General features: G+C 45.5%; 2 protein-coding genes across 3 annotated transcripts; both read left to right on the top strand.

Moving 5' to 3' along the window:
- The first annotated feature begins 1,343 nt into the window (after positions 1–1,343).
- OASL (2'-5'-oligoadenylate synthetase like) lies at positions 1,344–14,383 on the top strand. The gene is made up of 6 exons (XM_016127222.2): positions 1,344–1,673; positions 4,777–5,059; positions 5,919–6,100; positions 8,974–9,215; positions 11,398–11,545; positions 13,165–14,383. Exons 1-6 carry the CDS (start codon positions 1,476–1,478, stop codon positions 13,633–13,635), a joined length of 1,524 nt encoding a protein of 507 aa, XP_015982708.2. The 5' UTR covers positions 1,344–1,475; the 3' UTR covers positions 13,636–14,383.
- A 1,315-nt stretch (positions 14,384–15,698) lies between these two features.
- On the top strand, positions 15,699–24,392 carry CUNH12orf43 (chromosome unknown C12orf43 homolog). Of its 2 annotated transcripts, none has more exons than XM_016127224.2 (6): positions 15,699–15,870; positions 19,301–19,343; positions 19,526–19,624; positions 22,192–22,265; positions 22,847–22,937; positions 23,433–24,392. In XM_016127224.2, exons 1-6 carry the CDS (start codon positions 15,729–15,731, stop codon positions 23,779–23,781), a joined length of 798 nt encoding a protein of 265 aa, XP_015982710.2. In that variant the 5' UTR covers positions 15,699–15,728; the 3' UTR covers positions 23,782–24,392. The 2 variants fall into 2 exon arrangements, with proteins under 2 accessions (XP_015982710.2, XP_015982709.2); XM_016127223.2 differs by having other exon boundaries at positions 15,700–15,870; positions 23,430–24,392.
- Positions 24,393–24,950: the final 558 nt, after the last annotated feature.

Here is a 24,950-nt window from a genome sequence, read left to right as displayed (position 1 = left end):
CACACTGCCACAATGGGACTGCTGCACTACTGGCTCTTCCTTCTGCTGTGGAGGACCCTCGTCCCTCTGACATACCCGTGGCCCTCTTTGCCTCCTTCATGTCTTTGTACGAATGTCTCCTTTTCAGGCTTGCCGTAACCATCTTACTGAAGACTGAATACCTAAAAAAAAACAGACATAAACACACACACACACACACACACACACACACACACTACCTGTTTCCCTGCTTTATTTTTCTACTTAGCACTTACCACCATTTTATTTGCTGTAATTTTATTTATTTATCTTGTTTATTATCTGTCTCCACCATCAGAATACTCTGCAGGCAGGGAATTGTGCCTGTTCACTGCCATATCCCCAACTCCTGACTGGCACAAAGTAGATATCTCCCAAAACGTTGAATGAATGAATAAATCAGTGAAAGATACGCCAAGATTCAACTCCTGCCCACCTATCCAGCCACATCTGTCACCTCTCCCCTCCTTACCCTCCGTGCCTAGGCATAGTTAACATGAGTCCCTGACACACACCTACCTGGCTGGGTCACACTTCTCAGCTTTTATTCGTGTTGTGCCCTGTTCCTCATCTCGAACAGGTGTCCACTGACTCCACAGATAGCCCAGAAGAAACTCTCTTCTGCCTGGCTTTCACCAGGTTTTCATGGCACTCTGAGTCTTTTGTCTGTCTCCCTTAGGACGCCCTTGGGGCAGGAACCCTGTCTTATTTTGTCTTCTTAGCACAATGTCTGGCACCTAGAAGACACTGGATAGATGTTTAGTAAATGAATAATACTTGCATTTATTGAGTGTTTTCTCTGCTCACTATCTTCTTGCTTAATCTGCTTGACAACTTATAGGGTAGGGTGTCATTATTAACCAATTTTATAGAAAAATTACAGGAAGGTCAGAGAGATTAAAAGTCCGCTAAAGAGTCAACTGGAACTTAAATTCTGCTCTGGCTGACTCTAGAGTTCCTGCTGGTCATCCCAACCATGAATATGTCCCTTCTCTTTCTGAACCTCAGTTTCGTAAGTAACGAGGTGGGGTGACTGGATCTACGGATACCATCCAACTTCGACCGCTGGGAGAGTTGCCTCCTCTAGGGTTAAACTCAGGCCAATTTCAGTTTCCAAACGTCATATAAGGGAAACTTAAAAAGTTGAGAATCGAAACCCGTAGCAGAAAGATTGGCCGAAAGCCAATCCTGTTAAGGTGGCCCCAGAACGTCCAGCCTCGGCTCAGTGTCCCTCGGTGCCACTGTCGTAGCAAGGAGTCTCCCAGAGGGGAGCCACAGATCAGCCCAGTCACCCCTGATATCCTCTTCTCTATTGTCCTTTATCCTACGGGGTGCTGGAGGTCAGCTGAGAAGGAGCCACCTTAAAGAGGGGGGCGCGCGCGCGCGCAAGCGCGCGCGAGGAGCTTGAGTATTTGTGTGGCCGTATATCTATCTAGCAGTGGTCTCTCAGGACAGAGATGGCACAGACTTCAGAGCTGTATGGCACCGCTGCCTCCAGGCTGGACTCCTTCGTGGCTCAGTGGCTGCAGCCCAGCCGGGAGTGGAAAGATGAGGTGTTGGAGGCTGTGCGGACGGTGGAGCAGTTCCTGAGGGAAGAGCCCTTCCAGAGGGAACACGGGCTGGACCAGGAAGTGCGAGTGCTAAAGGTAGTCAAGGTGAGACTGATCCCCTTCATCTCTGGGCAGGGCTAAGGCAACCCAGCATGAGGGTCCTCATCCCTGATAATGCTGGAGACCTCTTGCTTCATTATCTGTAGCCTTAGCTGCCTGCACCCCACCACATTGCTGCCTTGAGCAGAACAATTCAGTAAGGAAGCTAATAACAGTTCACTTTTGGGGTCCACTAGCCTAACCCCTTAACATATATCGTCTCTAATTTGTGCAGTCTATGAGACTGGTACTATTCCTATTTTACAGATGAGCAAAATGGAGACTCAAGATTTATAATAACCAAATGTAAGGCAAGGTCTTTGACTGGATCCTGGTTTGAATAGATCATCCAAAAATATAGTTTAGAAACAATTTGGGAAAATTTAATACGACTCAGATATTGATTTTGTTAGCGTTGTACATATGGGGGAAATGTCCTCTTTTTGTTGGACACAAATGCTAAAGTATTTAGGGACAAAGTTTCTTGGTGTCTGTAATTTATTTTAATGTGGTTCAGATGAAATAAATGCAGCAAGGAGTTTAGACTTGTTAAATCTAATTGGCTAGATATGAGTATTCATTCTTTTTTCTTTCTCATTTTCTATATTTAACATTTTTGATGATAAAAAGATATTTTTTCATGACAGCTCAGAAAGGTGAGGTGATTTGCCCAAGGTCACACAGCTAGTGGTAGAGGCACAGATTTGAACCAGGGTCTATCTGACTACAGCCAGGGATCCAGGCCGCCCCAGTGAGCTTTTTCCTCTAAGCCCTTCCTCTAGCTACCTCATGTCACCTCCTATCCTAGCTAGGATCAAGAGAGTCAAAACTAAAAAGGCCAGGGAGAATTCAACAGTCTCAGTTAGTCCTCTGTTTAAACATTAAAACCGAGACACAGAAAGGGTGAAAGATATCCCACATTCACACAGTGATCTGGTGGAAAAGGCAAGACTAGAACTAGGACCCCCTAATTCTGACTCTCAGCTCAGTGCTCTAGTTCTCTCTCCGGGGCAGCTAGTCCTCCTCAGGGAAGGATTTCGAAACCTCAGGCCCGCATCCTTTCTTTATACCCATCCCCAGCATTGGGAGCCGGAGGCCATATAATTTCAAAATGAGAAACCACACATTTTGACCTCAGACAGACCCAGGTTTGGTCCTTGACTTCTTCCTTTACTAGCCGACTGTATGACTGTAGATTTACCATCTTATTTCTCAAACCTCCAGTCTTCCCATCTGTAAATGGGGCATCATCATCATTATCATCAACATCTTCTTTCCCTCATCCTCCCTCCCCCATCAAGCAAATGGGGAAGCAGGCTTAATGATTAACATATATTAATTTTTAAAAACAACAACAGAAAACAAAAGCATCGTTATACATTTTTGCCCACATTATCTTCATGGTCTGGGGTGCCAGTCTGAGTCAAGCAGACCCTCCCAGACCACCCACCCTGATGACCCTGAGAATGAAGCAGATGGAATGGAGGAAGTCCAAAGACAGAACGGTGCTGCAAACTGAATGAGTTTTGACAGCAGGAAATAACATTTGCCCAACCCTGAAATTCTGCCCGCAGACCATATCCACTTCCGCCCTTGAAACCACAAAATAATCCCCGAAAGAGAAATGGCTAATGAGAAATAATACTTTATTCAGCCTCTAACTCACATACCTCCACACCCCCACCCCTGCCAAAAATCTGGTAAGCTGGACTGAGCAAATACTTGTTCTTGAATGAGTTGAGTTTAAATAGATTTGAGCCGAAGCAAGTCATGAAACCTATTCTAGAATGTTCTTTCCTCCCTGCCTGGGTCTTACCACTAGGAAAGGTGGGAAGGACAGTCTAGGCACAGCCTTCAGGGAAATGTGCTCTTCATCCACACGCAGGGAGCCATCCCCAGCCGTCTCACACAGGGCAGAAACACATGTCTGAATGCAGGTGGAGAAAGAGAACAGAAAAGGTATTGGGGACAGAGATGGCAGACCCCTCCTCAGAAGCAGGACCTGGCTCATAATCTTGAGTCATAGGAAAGAACCATACTCTGTGTTCTGACTCTTTCATTGACTGTGACTATGATTCCTGGATAGGAGCCCATGGCGGGTTAATTAACCTCAATTTTCTCACCTGTACATTGGGGATAATTATACTAGTGCCCACCTCAGTCAGTGGGTGTGAGGATGAGAAGGCCTTGTTTGCATAAGAGGCTTTCAGGGGTGCCAGACACAGCGTGTGCTCAAACTGTAACAGCTGGATTATAGTCAGTGTTCAGTGATTTCACCCACCAGGAGAGGTCTGTTCATCCCTAGCAATTCCACCTCTCAAACTGGAGTAAGAAAGAAGGCCAGAGAGCTGTAGGGTGCTCATATATCAGAGACAACAGAGGTTGGACAGTAAGCCCAGAATCTTGGAACATCAAAAAGATCCCTCAGAATCATCCAACTCAGGCTCCTTACATTCAGATGGGGAAACCGAATCTCAGGCAGCAGAAGGAATGATGTGAGCCAACCAGATAAAGAAGAGAAAGGGAAATATATTGCTGACTTCCTGTGTGCCGGGCACCAGGGCAAACCTTTGGCACACATTCTCTCATCTAATCCTCCTAGGAACCCAATGCCTCATGTGCCATCATTTCCCTCATTTTCCGGACTTAAGGTTCAGAATGATCACACAGCTGAACAGGGCAAGAGTCGAGGTCAGAGTCAGGCTGCCGCATTCCACAGCCCATGGCTTTTATCCACCAGGCAATCCTGTGCCTACCTCCTTTTTAATATCATGAAATTACTCAGACCAAGAGTCCTCAAACAACCCTGTGGAGTAGGCATTCATATTCCATTAGAACAGATAGGAATCTGTGAATGAGAAGAGTCTTGGGGTGATGCAGTGTGGCAAATAAGAAGCTTGGGCTCTGGGGTCAGGCTGCATACTGTGTGACCATGGGTAAGTGGCTCATCCTCTTGACATCTCAGTTCTCCGGCCTGTAAAGATGGGGTACTGGTACTGCCCACCCATCTGTCAGGGTTATGGTGAGAATTAAATATGTAAAGACCCTCAGGGATTGCCTGGCACAGGCAGTGGCCTCAGGGCGACAGGGCTCTCTCTGTGTTCTGCAGGTGGGCTCCTTCGGGAATGGCACAGCGCTCAGGAGCAGCACGGAGGTGGAGCTGGTGGTGTTCCTGAGTTGTTTCCGCAGCTTCCAGGAGGAGGCCGAGCACCACCACGCTGTTCTGAGACTGATATGGAAAAAGCTGTGGCATTGCCAGGACCTGCTGGCCCTTGGGCTCGAGGTGATAGGAGTGGTCCAGGGAGTGCCTGATGCTCTTGTCTTCACCATTCAGACCATGGAGACCACAGAGCCCATCACTGTCACCATTGTGCCTGCCTATAGGGCCATGGGTAAGGGGAGAGGAAGCCCACCCGACTCACACACCTGCCCTTCCCAAGAGACTTGTAACTGCCTCCCTTCTCATGCATGGCTGCATGCAGACAGCTGCCTCCATCCATTCAGCCCATGTCCTGTGCCGTGGGCTGGGTGGCTGCAGTGCATAGGACTGACTGGACTCTGGCTGTCTCACGGCTCACACTGGAAAACGGATTTCTCAAAGAGTCACAGATAAATAAATAAATATATGATTGCAAGAGAAGGCAAGACCCATGGATGGGATTTAGAAGAGTAACCTCGGTGCTTCTGTAGTACTTACTAAAGGTGCAGGGGGCCCGTCATTGTTTGGACTTTTCCAGAAGCAGACCCTGAGACAAAGGTTTGAGGACAAGCAGCCCCAAGAAACACGGGTAGGGAATAGGGGAGTGAGACAGAAAAAGGAAGAAGCATTACAAATTACCGCGCAGAACAACTGGACCAATGCATTTGTGATGCTCACCAGAGCAGTACACCCTTCAGCAAGTGTGTTCTCAGAGCCCAGCTCTCTTATCTGGAGCTGGGTGTTCCCTACGGTGATGGGAGGTTTAAATAAATGGCTGAGAGAGAGATCTAAAACAGACATTAGAAGAAAGTGTTGGGGACATCAAGGAAAGACAACAGTCCTTGAGTGGCCTGAGGATGAGAAAACCCATTTTTGTTTCTCCAGAAGGATAATCAAGCAAGGCAAACCTTTATTTTCTTAGGCTACGAGGTCTCAGGTTTCCCTGGAGAGATACTCCAGTGAATTAGTAAACTATCCTGCACAGACCACTCAGCTAGCTAGCTACCTGGGGAGTCCTAAATCTCTGCTCTCTCTGTTTCCTCTAACCCCAGGACATTCAGTTCCCACTTCCCAACCACACCCTGTGGTCTATGAGAGTCTGATCAAGGCCTGCAGCAGTTACCCTGGAAATAATTTCTCCGCATCCTTCTGCGAGCTGCAGAGAAACTTCGTGAAACATCAGCCAACCAAGCTGAAAAGCCTCCTGCGGCTGGTAAAACACTGGTACCTAAAGGTAAGGGGGCTGCCAGTTTGGGGGAGGAAGGGGAGATGGAGGAGAGAGGGGAAGAAAAGGCAGGGACTGGATTCGTTAACTCAGGAAACTGACTCAAGGAAAAATGGAAGTTGGGGGTGAGAGAATGCTAATCTTTTGAACTATCAACTGAAACACTGAAGAAGATGAAGAAAGGTGAGGGAGTGGGGAGAAGGAAAACACACAGAGCTTCAGTATACAAGAGCTTGTAATGTTCCAGTTACGGTCCAGTACCGGCTGATGTCAACTTCACTGGGATCTCCGGATGTTAATCTCAGCTGTCTAAAGCCTAAAAAGAGGAAAGATCATTCCATCCTGCACCAATTCCCCCTCCAAAAGATCCAGTTCCTAAGTATCATGGTCCTTACTGAGTGAATACAACCATAGCAGCCACTTTTTAGAGCTCACATGTGATGTTTGCGTGGTACTGTGTGTATTTCAAAATATCCAAATGACACCTGAAACTAGTACAATATTGAACATCAACTGTAATTGAAAAAACAGGAATGCTAAGGGAAATTCGTATTTCTCTTTAAGATATAGGTCAAGATGTTATATTTATTCCTGGAGAGATTTTTCAGAATGAAGTTTATATTCTGTATTACTTACTTTGTAGTTTTTAAATAAAAATTTATATAACGTTTATATTTTCAAAATCCAGATGAATAGCTATCTAAATTTATGAAAGGAAGACTCAGAAACAAACACAAAATTAGAACAATTAAAACATACTTTCTTATTTTAAAAGATGGTAACAGAGTTGGATTTCAGAAGGACTCAGTTAAAAAATAAATGTATCGAAAGATAAAAATCAGGAAATCACCAAGGTTAGCAAATTTACAGTTAGTTTATGCTGAGAAAACAGCAGTTTATTTAAATGATTACTCACGTCAACCAAGGTTGTGATGTATCTTCAGATATTAGCATTTCCAAAGTCAAGAATAAAATTGTTTTTATCGATAAGACAATCACTTACAGGAAATGATCCACGATTTTGTGGGTTTCACTAGAACTCAACAGAATGTTCCATTTGCTTTGTTTGTTCATTCGTTTGTTTGTTTGTTTTAGGGAGCAAAATGTTTTCTTCCTGCATATAATATGCATGTTCATTTGTAATGTCCATAGGACAATGTGTCAACTTTACTTCTGTAGCCCTCCCTTTGTTCAAGCTTCTGCCCCTAAGACAAAGATTTGACCACATATGAAACCATAAAACCATTTTTTGATTCAGTATTATCAATTTGATGTTTTATCAGACAAGCTTTATTTAGCTAAGTGTCACAAAATGTTTTGATGGATCCATAAGGACAGAAAGAGCTCATGTTTATGGTAAACAAAACTAGAGCCCCCAGATGGTAAAAAGGTTAATTGTTTTTGTCTGGAGGTTTTATCAAGTCTCAGGTGTCATCATTGACTTTCAAGGTTCAGTAGTATTTTATTGTTTTTATCAGCTCATGTACTGTAGTCAGGGACCAAAGGACTACGTTGAGAAGCCAGAACTGGCATATTGGATTAAAAATGTGCCGAGTATGACCTGCTGAATGAGGAAGCACAGCTACCACAAGGGGGAGTGGCTCTCTCAGCATCAGAACTCCCACTGCAGGGAAGTGAAACTCACTGGGTCACGTTCACTGAAGGCACAGTTTCGATAGAAAAGAAAGTAGTCACAGGATTTATTACCTTCAGATCCCAGAAGCAAGGGGGTGCAGTGAGCCAAGGGGAAGGGCTGTCCTCTACCCCACTCGGGCCAGGAGCTAACAGGGTAGCAAGTACTTACTACTTATAAGATGATTGGGGTTGAGGTCACTAACATCCCAAGCTTAACTTATTTCAAAAGGAGCCTGTGGCGGGAGGGGGGTGGGAGGAAGCAAAACAGGACCTTATGGCAGGAATCCTCAACTCAAATTCTCTCTAAAAGTCCAGACTCTGGACGTGAGCAGGGTTATCATACTGTAAAATGCCAAGGCAGCAACTCAGAAAAACAGTTATTTTTCACAGGTTTCAAAAACTGAGAAAAGCAAAAGTTGTTTTTCTCATCACAGGAACATATAATTTAGCTTCTCTAGATTTCATCTGTCCAATCGTAACTGTGAGGATGTCACTGATCTCAGAGATGTCCGAAATTGTTAATGCTCACTCATGGCCTACCCAAAAAGTGTTATTTTTACTATCTGTAATGCTGGCTTTCACAAACCCTACAACAGTATCAGATCAGTATCAGGAGGGACTTTATAAGCATCATTTCCACATGTGAAGGGTTGTCTTTGATTTTTTTTTTTATTTACCAATAAACTGATGTTTATTTTTTTATATTTTGAAGTATTTCATTCAATATCATTCTGAGAACAAGATGGGACATTCCCCAGTGTTTTGGTTGAGCTTTTGATATAAGTTTTTTGTTTATTTACTTGGGGGGATTTTTGTTGTTGTTGCCATTTTAAGCGTACAATTTAGTGGCATTTACATTCACAATGTTATGTAAACACCATCACTATCTATTTCCTTCTTTAAAGGAAACCTTTCAGAAGCCCAATACATTAAATTGGATTAAAATGGAGCTGCTTTGGCTGGGATCCTGGTGGCAGAGCCCAAGCTGCTCACTCTTTGAGACACCTCTTCGTAACTCTGTGCTAGAAGTTATGTCCAGCACAGTTTGAAACCCACTGTACTAACCCAGCCCCTTAATTCTAAAATGGGGAAACGCATTGAGGGCCAGAGAAGGAAAGCGATTTGGCCAACATTACAGAGCCAGTAGGTAACAGAGCTGAGACAAGAATTTGGATTTTCAAGTTTCTGGTCCAATGTCATCCTGACACAGAATCTTGGGGTCTCTCTCTTCCCATCTTTTTCAACAGTATGTGAAAGCCAAGTGCCCCAGGGCCATGCTGCCCCCTCTCTATGCCCTCGAGCTACTGACCATTTATGCCTGGGAAATGGGCACACAGGAGGATAAGAATTTCAGGTTGGAGGAAGGCCTCACCACCGTGATGGAACTGCTCCAGGAGTATGACTTACTCTGTATCTACTGGACGAAGCATTACACATTCCAGAACCCAGTCATCGAGAACTTTGTCAGGAAACAACTAAAAAGAGAAAGGTACTGGGTCCCTGCTTAACAACCACATCTGAGAGAGAAAAGAAAGATTTGAGGAAAATGTGGTATTGAGTTTTCGAGGTGGGCTTTATTAAGTAGTAAGGTCGCACTGAAATCTCATACAGCCTTTCAAAATTGCCAGGGGCCTTAGCAGCTCTAAGCCTTTCTTGTTCCTCAAGCCTCTATTCCACACACTACCCTAGCTCTGTTGCCTGCAGTAGACCACTTCAGTGCTTTTTAGGAACAGCCTAGGAAAGTGGAAAGAATTATAGAGATCCAAGTTTAACCCCGGCTCTGCCTTTTTCTCACTTCTGTGAGCCTCAGTTCCTTCTTTGTAAAACAGGAGTTACTGGCACCAACAATGCAGGACTGATGTGAGGGTCAGTGAAAATATATGCAAAGGGCCTCTAGTATCTAGCTCCGGGTAGATGCTGAATAAATGCTCACTATTGTAGCACATGCTGCTGGTGCCCATTTGCATCCCCGGGGCTTTATCATTTCCATGAAGCCTGGCTCAGCCTCCACTGTCAGCACCTGTGTCCTTTTGCCTGTTAGAAGCTGCTGGATAAACACCCGAGCTCTCTCTCATCTCAGATGGAAGGACTCCCTCTGGGTCATGTGTACAGCACTATTTCCCTGCGTCCCTCCTGTGGACTAACCTCCAATTGCCTCAGTGGTAATCACCTTGATATGCGCCCTTTGTTGCCATCTTTCTCCTTTCCCTTCTTACTTTCTCACTTCATTGTTGGTGCTTTTTGAAATCTTTCGAATAAAACACTTGCACTCAAATCCTTATCTTAGGATCTGCTTCTAGGAGAACCCAGCCTGAGACAACTTGCTATATCAAAAGCTCTAAGTCAGTGTAAGCACTATCATGAGACTGTTTACTGCTGTCTTTTGTGAGCAGTGGGTCCTTTTTTTTTTTCACAAGGAAGACAATTCTGGTCTCCTTATGAAAAGAGGATAGATTACAAGGATGCCCAAAAATTAAGGTTGGAAACCATTGAGGCAAACCTTTGAGGCAAACCTACAGACTCCCTCTTTCTCTGTCACTCTCACTGCCCATCTTCCTCTTCTTCCTCTCTGCCTCTGCATCTCTCTCTACATCTGCCCTGCCTCCCTCTCACTCCCAGTTGGTGAAGGACTTCCATCATCCCTGGTCCAAAGTCCAGAGAGAACCAGTCTGATTACTGGACACAGGCCCTGTGTGTCAGGTCCCCTGATGGGTCACTTTGGGTCATACGACCCCACTCCATAAGAGAGCCTAGCTCTGCTACCTGACAGGATGATTTCGGGGAGCCAGGGATGTTGGGAGTAGACAACATGGAGCCTAAAATGTTCAGTTCACTCCAACAGCCCACCATTGCATTCTGTCACATAAAGTCACAACTCTCTGCCAAGTAAGTCAAAAGCCCCTGGAGCACAAGGGCCAGCTCTTATCATGGGCTTGGCATCCAACACATGTGGTCATACCAAGCAACCCAAGGAGGCTCTTAGACCCCCTTCAAGCCAATATTCTTTAAAATATTTATTCAACATTTATATAGGGGAGAGACATTTGGAGACAGCTCAGCCTCTCCTCTGTTGAGGCAGTGGAGATGGGTAAGAATCCCTTGAACTGGTTTTGAGAACTTAGGGAGGTCTGTGCCTCAGTTTCCTCATCTGTAAAATGAGGACAACAACAACAATAATAACACTAGCCTCTACCTTATGGAATTGTTGTCAGGATTAAAACAAGTTAATTCACATAGGATTTGGCCCAGTGCCTCAGTAAATATCAGTTGTTGGAGGTGTTGTTCTTACCATTATTCAAAGCAGTTCCGCTGCTCTAGTCCCAAACTGTGAGCAAAATTAAGTGTCTGGATTTAAGAAGCCCATCTGCCTGAGTGAGCATCTGTTATTACTTCAGCATGCCTTTTGACGTCTCAGCCCTCCCCATACACTCATTGCCAAAATTCCTTACAAACATCTAGAAAACTCTTCCCAAGAGGAACTCTTGGGCATCTAATGGTCTCTATCCTGCTACTCTTCAGCAGTGTTTCTGGGCCCTCCTGGACTGACAGCCCAGGGCCCTGGGCCTAACAGATGCGCAGGGGCTTGAAGAGATGATGGCCAAGAAGGCTTCTTTCTGACTTGCAGGCCTCCAAACCAGAAAGAGTCTGGGCATCCTCTCTCTGTGTTACAGGCCCATCATCCTGGATCCGGCTGACCCCACCCACAACGTGGCGAAAGGATACAGATGGGACATAGTCGCACAGAGAGCCAGTCAGTGCCTGAAACAGGACTGTTGCTATGACGACAAGGAGAACCCAATCCCCGGCTGGAAAGTAAAGGTTAATGGCTCCTCTCCGAGCTGGCTGCCAGGGGCTTGAAGCCCAGAATGAGATAACTGCATAGTGTTTACTTATTTATTTCTGAATCGATGGTGCCAACAGGGCATTAGAGTCAGACAGTTTGAGGCCTGGATCCACCACTCACAAGTTCTGTGAACTTGGAAAATTATTCAACTGCCTGAGCCTGACTCCTTATTTTCAAATACTTGTTCTCCTTTTCTTTCTTCTTTCCATAACCTACCAGAGAATCAGTTGCATGCTCCCAATCATTCTTTGCATGAGCTGAGCCATGGTAAGTCAATTCAATCAGCTCTTTTGTGTCAGCACTAAGCTTGGGAGGTGGGAGGCAGGGCAAGGGGCAACAGTGGCTCAGAAATAAGATATGGCCCCTGTCCTCAAGAAACTCACTGTATTTTGTTAGGAAGCAAGTTTCTGAAACAAACTTGCACACAACTGCTAGAAAGAATTACCAGAGGAGATATTCAGGAAATGAAAAATGCTAAATAATGGTATAATGTGATGCCAAATCTACAGTACAAGCAAAGGTCATAATAATCTATTTTATTCATCGTACTTTACAATTTGCAAAGCACTTGTCCAGGGACTATTCTGTAAAGTAGAAAAGTCAAGTATTAATAATAATAATAATAATAACATTATTATTATTACTACTACTGCTATATCTTTATCATTATCATCATTTTATAGATTAGGAAATTGAGGCTCAGAATGGTTAAGGTAATTAACCAAGGTCACGCTGCTAAGAGGCATCAGGATTCACACCTAGGTCTTTGTGTGGCTTTGGAAATGGACGTAAATGTTATTTCCAAAGTCACCAGACAAAATTTCTTGAAAAAAATAGGACTCGAGGTGGGCCTTAAAAGCCAGGGAGGGATATAGGCACTCAGAACAGAGGGCACTCTGTTTGCATAGAATGTTGAGGTTGGGGGCGAGGTGTGTGCCAGAACAAAAGATGGACCCGCTCAGAGCAGGGGCAGAAGAGGAAGCAGAGGGTCTCTAATAAGGTGCAGATATTACATACTGGGAGCCCACCAGTCAAATGAGCCCCAAAGATGGGCTGAAAAGTCTATGCCTCTGGATTTTTCCTGAATGTAAAACCATCGATTTTTTTCTGGAAAAATCAGAAGACTTGACAATGCTGGGACTCTATCCTTTCTTGAAAGGATCAGCTAGAGGGTGGGCCTTCTCCATCACCCTCCAGGTGTGTTCTTCAGCCACCTGGGATTCTTGGTCCCTTGAATGTGGCCTCTGATTGTAAAGAACACACTCTGGAGTGCCAATGACCTTGGTTCAAATACCTGCTCTGCTCCTTACTACCTCTGCAAAGTTCAGTGACTCACTTAACCCTGCTCAACCACAAGTTCCTCATCTGTAAAATAGGGTAATAGGAGAACCAACCTCGTAGGGCTACTGTGAGAATAAGATGCAGTGAGAATATAAAAGACACACAGCACAGGGCCTAGAAGGTTGTCAGCTCTCCCTAAATGTTCGCTGCTGCTTCTGCTCCTGCTGCTCCTGTTGAAAGATGAGGTGAAGGGAACTTTTGCATATGAGAAGAGGAGTGCCGACTTAACCCCTCTCTCTCCTCTCCTTTACAGAGGGCACGAGACATCCAGGTGACAGTGGAGCAGTGGGGTTACCCAGATTTGATCCTCAGGGTGAACCCTTATGAGCCCATAAAGAAGGTTAAAGAGAAGATTCGACAGAGCCGCGGCTTCATGGGTCTGCAGCGTCTGTCCTTCCAGATGCCTGGTGGTGAGCGGCAGCTCCTCAGCAGCCGCAGCTCCCTGGCCGATTTCGGAATCTTCTTGAACACCCCCATCTATCTGCTGGAGACTGTCTCCCCTGAGATCCAGGTCTTCGTGAAGAATCTGCATGGTGAGAGTCACGCATATGCCATTGACTCCAAAAGTTTCATCTTGAGCCTGAAGCAGCAGATACAAGACAGGCAGGGGCTTCTCAGAAAGCAGCAACTGCTGAAGTTCCAAGGTCACGTCCTGCAGGATTGGTCAACTTTTGGGAGCTATGGTATCGAGGACAGCGACACCCTCATCCTCTCCAGGAAATAAGCCTGAGAGGCTCTGTTTCCACACAACTAATTTATTCTGGGAAACTTCCTGTAGCCTTGCCATCTAATCCAGGACTCATCCTATCAACCACTCCTCCCAGCTCTCTGCTGGGGAGGTCCCATGTCTTCACCAGTTTTGTAAATAGGTATCATAGCTCTCTCTGCCAGTGGAGGAATGAGGAGGAGTGTGAGAGAGACTAGATACGCATGTGGACAATGGCCAGACCATAAACAACAATAGAATTCTGACCCATAGCCTCTGCAGCCACCAGCCTGGGAAACCAAACCACAACCTGTGCAGTAATTGACCCCAAAGTGTCAGGGTTTATTCAATAACTGGCAGCTTTCCTAATTCTCCCCTGCCCCCTTGCAATTCAGGACCAACCAGAGAAAGCCAAACAAGCTCTCTAAGCAATCACATAGGATGTCTTATTTCTAGATAACCCGCCTCCAGCTTCCCCAAGCCACCAACCTCTCAGTCAGGGCATACCTGAAGCCTTCTCTTCTTTCCATTATAAAGCTTTCCCATTGCTTGTCTTTGCGTCTCTGCCAAATGCAAGGGATGATGGCTGACTCCCTTGCTATAGCAAGTTGGGAATAAATAACCTTTGTTCATTCTCTTTTAGATGGTCTTCATTTCTTTGAGCCTCTCAACTCTGAGAAGTGAAAATTGTAGGGAAACTGAGACAAAAAGAGGCAAAGTCTGGGAGAGTGGGGATGACACAGTGTAAAAAAAACAAAAAAACAAAAAAACTCTTCGACTCTTGAAGCACACACACAAACAGTATCTAATGTTTCGAAGACTTCAGGAAAATAACAGCATCAGGACATCATGTGATTGAGTTCACTCCAGTCAAACAATAAAAAGATTCCTTGTTCCCCTCCCCTTTTGCGCTGCTTTCTGATGGACTACTCACCATAGAATATAAAATGTATTTTATGATTGGTTCTCAACAGGCTCTGGATAATTTATCCATAGTAGTCTGTTGATTCTCATCTCTTTATGTCTTCAGGGGTCAAAAATAATGCCTCCTTTCCATAGGGTAAACAGGCAAGACCACCCCACATCTCTGTATCCTTTATAATTCTCAGAACAGCCCACATTGTAGGTAATGGGCATATTCTTTTTTTTTTTTTTAAAGAAATTAAAAGTCACCTTCTTTTCTTTTGTAATATAAAAGCCCAAGGCCAGAAATTTTCCTTTAAAAATGTTTGACACACTCAGCTTCAAAGATAAAACATGAAAAAAAAAAGCATTTCAAAGACAAAAATGATTTTGTTCAGCCTTCACAGTGTAATATTCTGTGTAACTACAGAGATGCTAATGTGTCGATCTTGAGTGGGTCCTGGGAGTCAGTATTTAGAAGTGTCCAATATACAAGCAGAATGAAAAAGTCCTGAGCTAAGAAACTTCCCAATGTTTTTCAAACCCAACTGTGCATCGGAATCACCTAGAATAGTGCTTCTCAAGCTGTACTGTGCACTCCATCAGCTGGAGATATTATTTAAATACAAGTTGTGATTCAGTAAGTCTAAATTGAAGCCAAGATTGCATTTCTAATAAGTTCCTGAGTGTTTTCAATGCTGCTGGTTCACAGGTTATACTCAGAGTAGAGGCAAAGCCCTAGTATATTGGAAGAAATACAGATTCCTGAGTCCCACCTTTCGAGAGATTCTGATTCGGTTGGTTTTGGTTTGGCCCAACAATCTGCTTTTAATAAGCTTCCCAAATTGTTTCTGTTGCCCAAATGGATTTCAGAATTCATGGAATAAATGGATGATACTAAAACTACATTGAATCAAACCCTGGGAACTAATCCTGGTTCTATCATTAACCTCTGTATGACCTTAGGCAATTCCTTCCCCTCTGTACGTCTCACTTTCCTCATCAAAAAAAGGATGGAGACGTTGATTTCTTAAGCACTTCCAAATTCGTAATTTTGAGGAAACTCCCAGGACAATGAAATGGCCAAGAGGGGCCTTAGTCTGAGAACTACGATTCCCACAATGCCCTGCGCCTCTCCGCTCTCACGTGGGGTCGTGGAGGGTGTTGCTAGTGAAAGCGTTCCCCACAATCCTTTGCGGTGGTTCAAGATGACGGCGCCCAGAGGTTCCGTGAGTGATTTGGAGAGCAGCAGCAGCAGTGATGCGGAGGAACTGGCGCGGTGCCGCGAAGCGGCAATGCCGGCCTGGGGCTTGGAGCAGCGCTCGAGGGGGCTGGAGAAGCCAAGAGCCGGTAGGGGACTGTGTTCAGGCAGTCTGGCCGAAGGGCGTAGGTTCTTCCCCGAGGCCTTAGAGAATGGTTGGTGAGGAAGGAGTCACCTGGACTCGATTTCTTTTCCCGAGAGAGCTCCAGAGACTGGATGGGGTTCAGAGTGAAAGCGCGGGCTGGTGCAGCAGTGTGGATTGTTCCATTATCTCAGTCAGGGGATTTGAGGCACCTGATTGGCTCTTGACTGCTCTCTTTAGCCCATCTTCACAGCCGCACACTGGGCAGCCCGCCACTTCTCCGAAATGACTGCTACAGCTCCCTTTCTGAAATCTTGCATCCAGCCTTTCCTAGCCTGCAACCCATTTTCACGCTCTGGGGCTGCCAATGTCCAACATAACTGACCGCGACTTCTTAGTTCCCTGGGAATAAGTCCAAAACTCCTTATCATAGGAGTACCTAGACATAATCCAGAGGGTATATAAATTTGGAATGGGAAAGATATTTCATCTTTACTTTCATTAACTTCTATCTGAAATTTAGCATCCTTTTTCATCTTTCATGCGAGCAACAAGCCACAAATAACTTTGGCGATGCCCGTTACTTTGGGCTAACAAAAGTCACAGATTTTCATATCCTATTATGGCCTTTGCAGATATATCAGAATATTATTTTATTGACAATAAAATGGAAAAAGTCACTTACAGTCATCCCTACTTTAAAATTACAATAACTTTTAGCCCCATCTCCAGATTTTGTTTAATGCAATAAAAAAGAAACACATATATTAACATATCAAATTTGTTTTTTTACTATTATGGTAACTGAATTTCGGTATCATTGGTTTTCTTTGTAATCCTATGTGTTGTATTTTATGCATTTAAAACATTCTGAGAAGGGATCCAGGCTTTACCAGACTGCCAGAACAGACCATGGCAAAGCGTGGTTAAAACCCCCTACTTTTGTTTAAAAGGACTTACAAACCCTTTGGCAATCTAGTCCCTGCTGCCTCTTCTTTCTTGCCATCCTGCCACACGGCATTTCCCATAGGTAGGCTTCAGATCATACTATACCCTGTCATCTCTGGGCACCATAACTGAAGTTTTCTCTTCATGTTTAATACACAGATCTGCCTTTTCATCTCCATCACTTGATAGTGGTGAGAATTTAGACAAGGTACTTAAATCTCACTGCACCCAAATTTCCTCAATTGTAAAGTTGGGATAAGGGTAGTATCCACCCCATCAGGTTGAGAAGTTAATGAGATGATGCATCTTTAGTGCTTGGCACATATTAAAGGCCCAGTAAATGACAGCAGTTATGTGGTTGGTCTGTACATGCACTGCTTCCCCCTCCTGCCTAACTCCTACTCATCCTTTAATAAAGCTGAGATACCACCTCTTCAGGAAAGATGGGTTATATGCCTTCTGTCTGTCACCATCATACTTTGTGTGATTCCCTTCGTAGGCAGTGGTTTCCTGTCTTCCTATAATTGTCTCTACTTGTTTTTTTTCACCTTTATTCCTGCATCCCCAGCACTTTGTGTCAACCCTGGCCCATACTTGCTCAACACATACTTAGCGGAAGTTAAGTGATGTGAACTTCATGAAGGCTGGGATCTGGCCTGTTCCCACATCCCAGCCTTCATTTTTTTTTAATTAAAAAAATTAATTTTAGGATAACATGCACTTCGATAAAGGTATGCAACCTTTCATGTCAATACATCTTGCCAAGAACTGGGTATATAAAGCTAAAAAGAGGCAAACCATGTACTCCAGTAGCTCACAAATCCGGGAAGGGGCTGGACATGCAAACAAAGTGTCTGAAACAATGCAAAACTTTACTATGTCCTCACACAAACTCTGGAAGGTTGTTGATTTTATTCTCATTTTACAGATGAGGAAAATAAAGGCTTGAGGAGGTAAAGTGACTTGCCCAGGGTCACCCAGTTTGTCAGTGGAGGAGCCAGGGCTCAACTGAATTCTATCTTCTGGGAGCTGGGGTCTAATACTGTTTCTGTACCATGACAGTACCTCACATCCATTGCTCGTTGGTCATGATGAAAGAAATACTCCTCTCCCTTGTGATTGTAAGTTCAAAGAAAAGGAGCAGGTCTTTAAAGATTGTCCATCCCAGCGTTCCACATTACCCAACTCCAGGACCATTAGGCAGTTTACATTCTGGGTTGTGTTCCAGAGCACATGGACATAGATCACATTGTAAACTCTGTTTTCTGGAATTGTTGTCTGTCATGGCCCTGCATTGGGCCCAGTTACCAAATATCTATTTTATTCATTTAGCCCCTTAAATCCACATCATACTTTGTCCCATTACTCAAGTCAAACCCTCATAGAGCCATCTTTCATTCATTTCTCACACCATCTAACCCATCAGCAAAGTCCTGCTGATTCTATCTTCAAAATACACATATCCAGAGTGCTGCCACTTCTCACCATCTCAGTTATTGCAGTAACGTTCCTTTCTCTGGCCTTGCCCCACTATAGTCTCTCTCTGTAGCCAGCGAAATTTTGTAAAATCCTAAGTTCGTTTATGTCCCTCCATGCAGAATCCTCCAGTGGCTTCTCCCCTCCTTCAAGCCCCAGGCCTTCACATTGGCGCACCAGGCCCTTTGTGATCTGGTCCCCACAAGTTCCCCATTTCTGCTGCTCCCCCAGCCACATTGGCTCCTTACCGGCTCTGAAACACATCAGACAGGCTTCTGCCTCAGAGCCTTTACAGATGTTCTTTCCTCCACTTGACTCTTCCTATATATCCACTTAGCTTGTTCCCTTACGTCTCTCAAATCTCTGTTCAGATGTCACCTATCGGTGATGCCCTCCTCAGCCATCTTTGTAAAATGATCGCCCACCCAGCACTCCCTGCCTCCCTTTCTGCTTTGTTTTTCTCTGTATTTACCATTGTCTAATTTTATATTTCAGTTGTGTGTTTCTTTTGTCATCTGTCTCCACCAACTAGAGTGTAAGCTCCACGAGGGCCAGGATCTTTGTCTAAGTTGTTTGGCCACTAGACCACCACCTGGGTAATGTCAGACCTTCAGTATTTGGTTGAGTGAATGACCAAGCCAGGCATCCTCAATGCCTTGACTTTAAAAATGTGATCAATGTAACTGAGCCATCTTCTTCTCTGTCTTTCACAGCACTTAGCACACAGCGAGGCACCTAGCAGGCACTTAGTAAATACTATAATCAAATTACACTTAAACTTGCCCGTTCACCATGGTGGTTAAGAGAGGGGCTGTGGAGCCAGTCGACCTTGCGTCCTTATCCTAACTGTTACTTATTAGCCATTTGACTATGGCTAAGTTATATTACATTTCCTTGCCTCAGTTTCCTCATCTGCAAAATGGGGATAATGGTAACCCCTCTTAATGGGGTTGTTGGGAAGATTCAGTGAGTTATTTCCTCTATAAATGCCTCAATTTTGATTATTTCCACAGATCCTGCAGATAATCAGTTGCCAACCACCCAGCCGAGCCTCAGGTACTGTGTACTTTGGGTTCTAGTTCCTTCCACTCATTTAACAAATATTGAACTCCCTTCTGTGTGCTAATACTAAGTTAGACCCTGGGACATCAGGGTGAATGAGGCACACGTAGTTCCTGTCCTCATAGGGTGGCTTCTGAGCTAGTAGGAAGCAAGGTCCTTCTGTGTGTGTGTTGTAGGCGTAAGGTGGATGAGCATGAACAAGATGGCAACGAGCTTCAGACTACCCCCGAATTCCGAGCCTACGTAGCCAAGAAGCTGGGAGCCCTACTGGACAGGTAACCAAAGTTTACCTTCTCTTCTGCCCTCATCAGTCTGAATAATAATGGCTCACATTGATTGAGAGCTCACAGTGTAGGCATCCTGGAAAGCTTATTGCATTCATAAGCACCCTACCACGTAGGTCCTTTCTACCACCTTATTCTCTAGATGAGGAAACAGAGGCTCTTCACAAGAAAAAACATTTGCATAAAGTCACATGGAGTAAGGAGCAGAGCTGGGACTTGAACCCAAATGTGTTTGCCTCTGAAGGCCATGCTCTCGACCACAGTATTATCCTGCTACCGTGAGAATAAGAAAACCCTAGAGTAAGAGCTCATTCCCACCACAGGAGGGCAAGGGACAGGCAGAATTACTGTTTTGGGGTGCTTTTCATGTGCCAGGCATGGCGCCAGTTCTCTTTCTCACATTTGAGAATACAAACTATACAGATCCAGGTCAGGGTTTTTAAAGTAGGCGCCAAAGAATACAAGTCTAGAGTGTGGCTCTAGAATAAAGAGCTCTAACAGCAAGGACATTGAGAAACACTTAAGTCTACATACCCCCATTTGCCTTTGGAGATTCAGCTTCATAATGCTATATTTAAGGCTCTGAGAAATCCTGTACTAAAGAGACCTTTATTCCTTTGTTCAGCCCAGCAGTTTCCAGGACCATTCGGCTCAGTCCCTTTGTTTCATGGAATACCAATAACATAGCATGGAACACATTTCGGGATATGCTATTCTAGATCCATTCCTGATTGTCAGAGCAGGTTTTGAAAGAGAGGTGAGGATGTTCAGGCCCAAGTCCTTAAATTCAAAGTAGGCATCAAAAAGGACAAATGAGCCCTCCCAGAACATAAACCAGCTGCTCTTCTGAGACAGAACATGGGGCCAGATCTCAGTAGCCTGAACCACCACAGTATAGTGCCAGTCTCCCAACTTGAGAATGTGGGAAATGTTTTTAGGAATGTCAGTTGGCATTTCAGCCTGTGAAAGCAGTTTTCTTTCTTGACCGTTCTGCTCAGGGTAAGCAGAGCCCACCTGGTACTGCAGTGATCCACACCAGATGTCTCCCCATGTGGAAATCCAACAAGATGCTAGTCAACCATGGATGGTCAGGCTATTCCCTGCAGTGCTTTGTGTTTCTCTCCAAAGTATCTTAAATGGTACTCCAGTTAGTCCCTTTGTGAGATCAGGGTTTCTTGGCCTTCGCACTATTGACATATTGGACTGGATCATTCTTGGTTGTGGGGGGCCATGCTGTGCTGTGAAGGGTGGTCAGCGGCATCCCTAGTCTCCACCCACGAGGTCCTAGTCGCACTCCTGCAACCAGTTGTGACAGCTAAAAATGTCTCCAGACATTGCCTGACGTTCCCTACGGATTGACATCTAACCACTGTGATAGATACTTGAGTCAAGGTCAGGCGGCTGGGGGGCATCATCTCTACTCCTTCCCAGACTGATTTCCTGTACAGGACTTTGGGAGATGCCTTTGGCACATGCAGAAGGCTGTTGGGAGAAAGCATTGCTGTATCTACTGCGAGGACATTGTTGAGAGCATCGTTCTCCCTGCCAGCATTCACCAGAGACATGCTTCCTGGTCTCAGGAGTTCTCCCTGCTCTCTGCTTCTGGCGAGAGGGTTTATTTTTTTGTTGGGGGTCCCGTGAAACTTACTGCTTTAAGGATGAGAGTAATCATCTTCCTCATCACTATAGCTACCATTTAGTGAGTAACTGCTTGTGTCATACTCTGCTAAGTGCTTGATATCCACTATCTCATTTCATGCTGTCACAGCCCTAAAAGGTAAGGACCATTATTGTTCTCAGTGTACAGGTGGGTAACAGGCTAAGAGAGATGAAGTCACTTGCCAAAGGGAACACAGCTAGTAAGTGAAAAAGGCAGGATTCAAAACCCCGGTCTCTGAAGTCTGGATAAGGTCAGTAGATAGTATCAGTGTCAGTTTTCTCGTTGCAATATTGTGCTACAGTTATGCACAGTGTTACCATAGGGAGAAGCTGGGCAACGCGTGTGTAGAATCTCCGTATTATTTCTTAGAACTGCATGTCAATCTACAGTTATCTCAAAATTTTTAAAAATTTAAAAGTTTAAAAGAAAAATAGGTCTGCCCAAATCTGTAAACTGACCTCCGAACTCTTTATACTGGTCGTGCCTCTTTTTTCATGCTTGCTGCCAGGAAGCTCAGAGCAAAATGTGCGCCTTCTTCCTTGCAAGTATGTAAGACTATCTGATCATACTTTTGACTCTTTCTGTCCCTCCTGCATTTATTTTCTCTTTGCCCTATTTGAAATTGTATTCATTTTGCTGTACTATGAGTCTATTTAAAATTTCTTTAACATTTTCCGGAATAAAGTGGGGTTTAAACAAATGAAGCGCTGCACTCTGAGCTGATAGTCACTTTTAAGCAGTTTCTGGCTGTAGGTGTTAGCGTGCTTATCAGGCCAGTGTGATGTCTGCTTTTTCACATGTTTCTCTCCCCTCCACTTAAAAAAATTATTTTAACTAAAAAAAATTTTTTTTTATTACCCAAAATCTTATTCTAAATCAACCATATTCTCTTCCTTAGTTCCATTACCATCTCAGAAGTCATGAAGGAGCCAACAAAGGCTGAGATACAGAAAGTCACCCCAGAGGATGATGGTGAGTAGTTATACTGTTAATATCAGCTATCATTTAGTAAGCACCTACTGTATATCTGGGTATATTATCTATTATCCGCGCAGCCCACTGTTGAGGCATACCCCCGTTTATTGGGGGAACTGTAAGGGAAGCTGAGGCGCCTGAGAAATAAAGTCACTTGCCCAAGGTGACCTCAGCTCTCTAACCCTGAGCAGGAGCTCCTTACCACCGCCCTCCACAGCCTCTTCTAAGTCTTTCTGCCCCATGTCAAACTCATTTGCCACTTTGGAAGCTGCCTCAGGCAGGAGGCTCAGCTAATGACTTCCGGAAGCTGCTGAAGGTTTGCCGACTTGATTTGGTAGCTGGCGTCCCCCCCCCCCCCCCCCCCCCCCCCCCCCCCCCCCGTATCCCGTCCTCTGGCTCCAGGCAGCATCAGGCGTGGCCCCCATCACATGGGGCATCATTTGGTGGTTAGATAAGAGCGATTCCTGGGACTTCACCTCCGGACCAGGAGCTCCTTGAGCACAGAGTCAGCGGAGCCTTCGCAGCTGGGAGGGGGGATCAGCACCTGGCAGCGCTGACTCCGCCCCTTTGGATTTTAGGCTTCCGCCTTTTCTTCACGTCCATCCCTGAAGGCCCTGCGAAGAAAGCTTCCCCTCAGCCCCGCCGAAAGCGATTGCCTTCCAGCTCCAGGTGAGATCGCACACTCTCTCTTCAAGTTACCTCCTTTTTTCTCATTTTTTGTATTGGACAGTGTCCCAGCCAAGCAGATTCCAGTGAGGTCAGGCCAAGAAGGAGCCCTGCCAGGTAGCTCAAGTAGTACCCCCAGTGGGAGGGGGAAAAGGTCCTACTTGTGGTTGGCTTGGAATGTTTACTGCTTTTTGAGCACCCATCTCGTGCCAGACGCCTCAGTTCTCGGATGTTCCTATGAGGCCTGGGGTTGAGGAAGATCCCATCTGATAGATGAAGACACTGAGGGTCAGAGATGTTAAGTTGCTTAATGAAGTCACATAGCTAGGAAGCAGAAAAGCCAATATTGGAACCCAGGTCTGCTTCACGGCCAAGTCTGAGCTCTCTACCTGCCTCTTCCTGCAGTCTCTTTCTGGTGGCGTAGACTGAGGCAGTGAGAGGCAGCTTTGGGGCCTGTCCTGACTCCAGCTGACCCAAACTGCCTTCCCTTTGCAGCAGCGAGGAGAGTGACGAGGAGTGGCAGCGGTGCCGGGAGGCAGCTGTGTCAGCCTCTGACATTCTCCAGGAGTCTGCCATCCACAGCCCCGTCAGCGTGGAGAAGGAGGCAGAGAAGAAGAAAAAGAAGTCAAAAAAGAAAGCCAAGAAGGAGGCCAACATGGACTTGGCCGCAGCCATCACCACGAGCAAGGCCACAGTCAGGAAGCAGGAAAAGGAGTTGGCCAAGCTCAATGGAGAACAAGCATCACTTGGGACCAAAAAGAAGAAAAGGAAGAAAAAGGCAAAGAAGGCCAGTGAGACCTCCCTGTTCCCACCAGAAAAGAGTGCAGCAGCCGTGCCCACAAACTGACCCCAGCCAGCGGTCACAGGGCACAATAGCCCCAGTGAAGAGGCGCCCACTGAGACGAGGCATTTCCAGCACCTGCCTCCCTCTCCAAGTTCAAGGACTTGGCCGGCAAGTTCAGACTCTGCCAAAGGGTCTGATAGGGGTTTGCCCAAGGGTTAGGGCAAAGCCTTGGTTGTAGGGTGAGAAGCCCAAGCAAGGCCTGCCCTCCTGTGCTCCCACTGGGGGCTGGGGCAGACCTGTGGTACCAGAACATTCCATGGCCTCAGGAAGAAGGGACCTTCCAGTTATTCAACACTGATGGCCAAGTGGTAAAGCTTCCGTCACCCGATTTTACTGTCTGAAGAGGGTGAGTGAAGGGAGACCTTTTCCTTCTCCACATCCTCAGCCTGTTGTGGGAGATAATCTTAAGAAAATGGAGGAAGGCATCCCCAAGTGCCAAGGCCCAAAGAGCTTGTACTTCCCCCTTCATACCACACAGACTGGATATAACATTGAGAAAGAAAGAGATGTTTTTCTCTTGTCTTTCTTGCTCTACATTCGTAAACATTCCACACAGGATCATCTCTCTGAGCCAACCAGATTATCAAAAATAAATTGTCGGACCCAACGTGTAACAAAGTGTTTTGGGTGCTGCCTCCTGGTCCATGCTGAATCTCGATGAGACATTTTAAAGCTTCACACAGGAGGGGTCCTGCCTATACCTCAAGATGGGTTCCTGCCCTCCAGCTTCATGACTTCGGAAAGTGTTACAGCACTGTGGGCCAAGTTTCATGCACGGGGGCTATTTTGAAAAAAGGAGCAGAAGCTTTAGATTAAGGTAAAATTCTGGCTTCATGGCTTTACCTCAGAGATTTGGCACAGCAAGGGGAACAGAAGTAGGGGATGAGGGTGTGTGTGCTGGACCCAACTCTCAGGCCCCTGATGCCCCTCCGCCTGCCCAGCCCCATCTAGATGACATGTGGACAAGCAAGAAGTTTCTGATGACATTTCTTGTTTACTAAAAGTTAAATAAGGGTACAGGCTTGCCCTTAGTTGGCCGCGTGCTGCAGAGGATGCGGGTTCTCCCGGGCTCTTCCTCAGTAATGGGGTGGAGGCGGTCTATGAGGGCCAGGTTGTCTGTAGCAGCCTCAGGGAGATGAGGTTACAGGAGCCCCGGGTTTGCACAGCTGCCT

Source organism: Rousettus aegyptiacus, unplaced genomic scaffold (assembly GCF_014176215.1).
Source record: "Rousettus aegyptiacus isolate mRouAeg1 unplaced genomic scaffold, mRouAeg1.p scaffold_m13_p_5, whole genome shotgun sequence".
NCBI classification, from domain to species: domain Eukaryota; kingdom Metazoa; phylum Chordata; class Mammalia; order Chiroptera; family Pteropodidae; genus Rousettus; species Rousettus aegyptiacus.
Note: the sequence above shows the minus strand (reverse complement) of the source record. Positions and strands in the feature narration are given on the sequence as shown.